Genomic DNA, 6,856 nt, shown 5'->3' on the forward strand with positions numbered 1-6,856 from the left:
TATTTATTATCTTGTCTTTGAACATGAGAACGTTGAAATGTGCCAAATCTAGTGGCACAGCTCAGACTGGTTTCACAACATTTGGCGCTTATTTTAGTGTTGGAACTGCTCTCACAGCCTTAGGATAGAATTGGTAAGAAGTTACTGTACATGACATTTAATCATGGAGCTTAAAACCAAACTGGAATTGGAAGTCAAATTTTAAAGTAATGATAGTAACATGTACCCACACAACCCAACAAGTATAATTCACATTGAGTCTGATTGGTTAGTGCTCAAAATGCATTTGCATAATTTTTGGGACACCGAATAAGAGTCTACAGCTCTGCCTTTGTGACACTGGGGTTGTACTTAGGCACAGTGATGCTTTCGGCTTAATGTTAACATCCATCTACTAATGTGTTGACAATGACATGATGATGTTAAGCAGGTGTAATGTTTACCGTTGTAAACCGTTGCTTGTTATCAAGCTGACATGTGTTAATAGGCACTAAAGTAGTGCTAAGAAAGTAGGACAATAGGAATGTCATTAGTTTTACTGATAAAATGTATATTTTGACTTGATGGTGGCGCTGCACCAAAGTCCTCCGGATATTCTATGAAACATGTGATTGTCTGTACCAAACATCATGGCAACCCAAGGAGTTGAGGGAAAGTCAGGGCATCAACTCATTGGGAACTTGAATGTCTGTGAAAAAGCAATCCACGTACAGCAATCCATCCAATATATTTATGAATGGCTTCCTCAGTGTGCGTTCAGCATCTTAACATCTATTCTCTCCTGTACGTCTGTTTCCGCAGCAAAGGCCAGTCCAACAGTCTCTGGCCTCCTCCCTGTGTCGGGAGTCCCACTGGAAGTGCCTCCTCCTGACCCTCCTCATGTACGGCTGCTTCGCCACGCTCGCCTGGTGCGCTCTCTGTCGCGTACCCGTCCTCGGCTCCTCCTCCTCCGTACCTCTCGGTGCTGACGACGATGCCACCTCTGCAGCCTACTACAGCGACATCCTGCACCTGGAGAGTCCGTGCTCCAGCGGCTACGTCTACATCCCCCTTGCCTTCCTGGCAATGCTGTATGTGGTTTACTTGGTGGAGTGCTGGCACTGTTTCTCCAAGACGGCTATGTTGGCTCACGCTGAATTCCAGGTATGTGTGAAAACCCGTTTTAGCTTTGAATTTAGTGTTGAGCAAAGGGGGTCTAATGTCCTGAAAAGATGCTTTAACCCAACACCCAACAGACTGTGGAGTCTGCTGCTGCAATAGCAGTCTAGAAATAGGTCGATGACCTTGAGCTAAACAGGAGAATCTGTTTACTCATTGAAACCTGTTCAGCGTGTTGGTGTCAGCAAATTGCTTTTAAAAGTAAAGGTTAAATAAATATAATGATTGTGATGTATTAAATGTCTGCACAGACAGAAATACACAAAATGCTTTTCCTACTTTTCTGAAATAACACTTGCCCACTCATAGAATGAGCTGACCTGGGGCCATCCGTCTGTTCTCGTCCGCTGTGTCTGTTATCAGGGATCCCAGGAGCACATTGCTCCAAATGCAGAGTGGTTACTCTTTGTCTTTGCTATGTGCCACTGCCAAAAAGTGAAATATTTGTTGTACATTCGTCCAGACCGTCAGGGGCATATATGCGAAACAAACCTTGGCAGGGTCTGACTTGCACCAGATTGCACAGACTTAACAATGCTGTTCTCAAAGAATAGGAAGTTAATTGTTGTGCTGGTATCGCCACTGCAAGAAGTGCTCGGGCAATGTTGCACCTTTTATATTTTCGATTGTTAGTTCTCATTTTTAACATATTTGTTTGGAAAGAAGTCTTTGCAGAAATGGCCACAGAATCATTATTTGAAATAGATTTTTGTATTATTCCTTCATTCTTTGACACAGGAAGTGTATGAGCGTGTGCAGAGACTTCAGCAGGCCACACCCTGCATTTGGTGGAAGGCCATCAGCTATCACTACGTGAGGAGGACCAGACAGGTGACGAGGTACCGCAACGGGGATGCTTATACGACCACACAGGTGAGGGCAACGCCCCTTGACCTCCACTTTCTATCACGCTGTCACCCGTTCATTTTTACATCGGTCCTCGTTACACTGCAAAACACAAGTTATAATTTCCTAAACATTTAAAATAACTGCTAAATCTTACTTTCTCCTTGTCAAATATTGCGGGGCTGTGCGCAAACAGCTGTATGCAGTAAGACAAATATAATTCTATTAAGTGACCGTGCTTTATTGATGATGAACCATGTATGACAAGTCTTAAAATGTCTTAAAAAAGTGTCCCCAATGGCTCGATTCTTTCCTTCTAGAATGTGTTGTCCTTCCTCCTTCCTCAGGTCTACCATGAGCGGGTGAACACTCATGCCTCCAGTTCAGAGTTCGACTACGGCCGTTATGGTGTCAAAGACGTATCAAAGGAGCTGCTGGACCTGCAGCGGCACCCTGCGGTTCGCCTGCGGTTCACCAAGTGTTTCAGGTTAGACACCCACCACTAACCCCTGGTCAGATTTTGGGGGTTAAAACATAATAGTACCATTTTTTTTTTGTGCTCTACAGCTTCTCAAGTGCACGTGCAGAAGCTGCCTACCTCACCCAGGTACGATAAGAAAATAACATTTCATAGAGTTAATTATGTTCTATAAATGTAAATAATTGAACTTGAATTGACAGATGTCCTGCCCAAGTTTCAAGATTACAAGCTGTCATCTTCTAATTGATTGTTTCCCCCTTTCTGAAACAATCAGGCTTTGATTTTAGGCAGAGATGGACAAAAGCAGACTTCTTATTTTGAGCCGCAAACCAATGATTTTGATCTTGAAATTACAACTGTCGCTGGCAGATTGAGCTGTAGCTAGCCAGGTAATTAAAACACATTATTCCCTTGAGTTTGTTTAAAACGATGTCTCCAGCAGGTAACTTTTAAAGCCCCTGTGAGAAACTTTTAACTGGTTATGAAACAAATCAATACTGACAAATTACCTACATTCACATTCTTTCCCCATAAAATGTAACCTCACAAACTAATTTAGTAAATTAAAGACTGTGATACTTGAATGTAAAGAAACTTCATCCAAACTGCTTTTGACTCCTGATCGGCTCATTTGCCTCCATGGCCTCCCGGGCATCCTAACAATGCTCCTTGGCTTTGGAAGTCCCGCCCTGTCAATTGTCGTGTTTCTCATTCGTTTACATATTCTCTTTCTGTTATTTACAAGCGAGCGCGCTTCTTCGGGGAGAACGAGGGGCTCGACGACTACATGGAGGCCAGGGAGGGAATGCACCTGAAGAACGTGGATTTCCGTGAACACATCCTGGCGTTCCCAGATCCTGCTCACCAGCCCTGGTTTTCTCGGCACAGGGTGTTCTGGCTGGCTTCTGCTTTCCTCCTGTCGTGGCCTCTGCGGGTCGTGTCAGAATACCGCACAGCTTATGTCCACTACCATGTGGAGAAGCTGTTCGGGGAGGACGAGGATGGCGGCGGAGGAGGAGGAGGAGGAGGCGGCGGCGGCGGCGGAGGGCCTGGTGGAGTGGGAAGAGGGAATGGGGTTGAAGGAGGGACTGCGAATGGAGTCCACCCTGGAATTGGTCTAATTGGGGCGAGTTACAGAGCCATCTCTCGGGTCAACACGGTGGACATGACCGAATTGGAGTGGCACATTCGCTGTAACCAACAAATGGTCCCGAGCTACTCCGAAGCCCTCCTTATGGACTTGGACATGAGCGGTGGGACAAACCCTACCGCCTCGACACCCATCTCTGGGCCAGCGAGCTCCACCCCCAGCCAGGGGTCCAACCCTCCTACTCTTGCCCTGCCCGTTGTCTTCAACTCGGCTTACCTCCTCCAGAGCTGCCCCCGATGCCGGAGGACCACATCGAGTTCCAGTCTTCCCTCCAGGCTAAGGGCCCCCATGGGAACCACAGCCCTCCTGAACGCTACCGTGGCAGGAATCAGGGCAGCGGGGCAGGGAGGCGGCGGTATCGGGGGGAGGTTGGTACTCAGTCGGAGTGGATTCTCTTTAGGGAGACTTGCAGCAGGGCGCCAGAACAACCTGTTTCATTCAAGAAGCATGGGAGGGGGGCTGGGAGGAAGCAGGGAAGATGGAACAGGGAGTGGAGGCGGAGGTAGTGGAGGAGGAGGAGGTGGAGGCGGAGGATTTCTTGGTTTAGGTTCAAGACAGGACAACGAGGAGACAAGAGGAGTGCTAGAGGGAGAAGGGGATGACGACGAGGAAGAGGAGCAGGAGGAGGAGGTGGTGAGGAGAAGGGAACAGGGCAGAGGGGGCAGAGAGAGGGATGAAGAATCAGAGCAAGACAGTGGAGGGGGTGGCGAGGTGAGTCAGGGTGATGGGGCAGGGAGGGAACGTCCTCCGTCCTACCAGGACGCATTCTTCTTTCCCGTCCTCATTATACACGGGGAGGAGAGCTGCCATGCTGGAGATGACATGTGACGGACACATCAAGAGCAAGAACGTCGGGGCGGAGGCCGAGGGAGATGAAAGAAGGCAAGGAGTTAGCGGAAAGAAAGGGCACAAAAGAGACACGACACTGAACACAAGAACAGAGCGGATCACAGAAGAAGCGACGAGAGACAATGAGATACGGTGGAAATGAAGAATGAATGCCGTGGGAACAGAATGAGTTTAAAAGAAAATAGCTTGTCGACGGCAGAGAAACTACAGAAAGATGACAGGATTCAGTCAGAAAAAAAGCATAGGAGGTAAGAACACTTGTGTTACAGGCAGGATGACCCTAGAAAGAGGGGGAAAAGGTCTGTGGTGATGGATGGATGGGTGATAGTCAAAAGGAAAAGAGGGCAGGCGTGCATACTGTTAAAAACACACACTGATTTAGAAGGAGATGAGAGCAGATAACAGCGAGACAATACGCGTTTGATAGTATGAGCGAAGTCAAGAAGATCCTTGAAATGCTTGTGAGGAACAGAAAGACTGAAAACATGGGAATGTCTATTTCCAGATATATCTATGCAAGAGCAGAAGTGGGAGGAGTCACAAGTCTAAAGATAGCAGATTGGAGAGCAGTGGAGAGACTTCAAACCAGCTGAGTGGTAGTGGGTTTTGTTTTTTTTTCAAAAGAAACAGGTGGATGAATGCAACAAAAAAAAGTAAATTGATTGCTTGAAGCTTTGGTTTTAATAAAATCAAAATACATAGAGCAAGACAAAAAATATGGTATTTCAGATGAGGGAAGAAACCGATCAGATCACAACGGATTACAAAATGCAATGCAGAGAAGGAGAGCGAGAGCAACAAAGCCATGCTTTTGGCAAAGTAAATGTAAAAAACTAAACCAATAAACAGAGGAAAATCCAAGAATATTGTAGCACAGCACAGAAACAATAGACGAAGAGAAGAAGTAGAAAACCAAACGGACCATGGCGGACCAGATTACACTAAATATTGTTTTCCATCTGATGGAGTTATCAAAAAAAAGATCAACTCAAGAGGAGGAGAAAGAAATGAGATAAAAAAAAACCCTCTGAGCAGCAATCCTGACCTTCAATCTATCAGGGAATCAAAACACATCCAAATAGTTTCCCAAAGTAGCTTTTAAATCAGACGGGTCCCGATGAGGTGTTCCTCAGGGCCTTTAAAGAAGTTGCTTTACAACTTCTCACAGCGTTTGGCCAGCGACCATAACAGTGAAACCAGAACGGATATTCATTGATTTCCTTCCTCCTCTTCATGCTGCCTCACCATTAGCTTCCGCACCACTCTCTATCCATTACCGATATGGAGTTGATGGAAATAAAACCTGTAAGACGAAGTGCGATTGCTTCCTCTTCTTCTCGACTCTTCTTTTCCCCTCGTTCCAATCTGCTCTCCTGCCCTCCATGTTGCCACCTCTTCTGTTCTCCTCCCTTTCTCACTTCTCTCTGCACTGAAAACCACAAGGTACAAGTGCAGTAATTCTGAGCAACACATCTTTTCTTTTTCTCCTTTTAAAAAAGAAAAAAGCGCCACTAATTAGATGCGACGTCTTCCTTTTTTTTGGCAATTAGCACGTTTTGTGTTGTAAGTGAGAGGGCGTTATACCAAAATAGATTCATTACCTTCTCCCTCTATTCCTCTGCCATCTTCTCTCCTCTTCCGCTCCTCCCTTTCCTCTTTTTAAAGTGGTGGTTATGTGATACACCTCAGATCGTTTTTTTCTTCATCTCAGCTCACCCCACATAGCTCATCTCCTCTAGACGGAGCTTTCTCACATTTTATGAATCAGATTTACCCCACCCTTATGACGTTTATTTTATTTGTATGACCTCTCGCCATGTCTGCATATTGTCAAAGGAACGGAGTGAACAAATAACATCAGTACTTTCATCCGTGAATGTAGCCAACGCATAAGAAAGAGCAAACGATGTATGAAAGACTGGCCTTTAAAAATTCGGGGACGGTTGCTACCACAGGGAGTGATTTTCACACAAAATAAGAGTCAAACGTTTCGCTAATTTCCTCCAGTTATGCCTGTGTAGTTGTGCTGTAGTTGTTAACATTTGTACCCAAAGATAAGCTTGATCAATACAAAGAAAAAAAAAGTTACAATAACCAGTAAACCTCCAATATCAGTATACTATATATCACAATACTGTATGTGTTTAGGCATGAAAAATCACTCGTATCTCATTTATGTCCATACTGTTGGACTGCATGGGACGTAAAAGTGCTGTCAAGCTCCGCTGGCATCCTCCTAATGAACAAAAAAAGAAGAAAATCATACACACGAAATTTGCTGATGAGAATTTAAAATAAAGCCAGCCGCGTGATCACGGTGATCGTTGGCTCTGTGGCGGAATAAGTGGCCAGATTGTGCCGTGCTGCTACCT

At 45.5% G+C, this 6,856-nt stretch overlaps 1 protein-coding gene across 1 annotated transcript; it reads left to right on the forward strand.

The window, feature by feature from the left end:
• Positions 1-801: 801 nt before the first annotated feature.
• On the forward strand, positions 802-4,511 carry LOC137799588 (transmembrane protein 151A-like; the record flags this gene model as incomplete). Its single annotated transcript, XM_068596397.1, has 5 exons — positions 802-1,143; positions 1,897-2,031; positions 2,352-2,491; positions 2,572-2,611; positions 3,231-4,511. Coding segments are annotated over 5 exons (1,890 nt in total), but the record flags the coding sequence as incomplete, so codon positions are not given.
• Between the last annotated feature and the right edge of the window lie 2,345 nt (positions 4,512-6,856).

The sequence above is a fragment of the Clinocottus analis genome, unplaced genomic scaffold (genome assembly GCF_023055335.1).
Source record: "Clinocottus analis isolate CAN_PGR_092001 unplaced genomic scaffold, fCliAna1.0.p SCAF_361, whole genome shotgun sequence".
NCBI lineage: Eukaryota > Metazoa > Chordata > Actinopteri > Perciformes > Cottidae > Clinocottus > Clinocottus analis.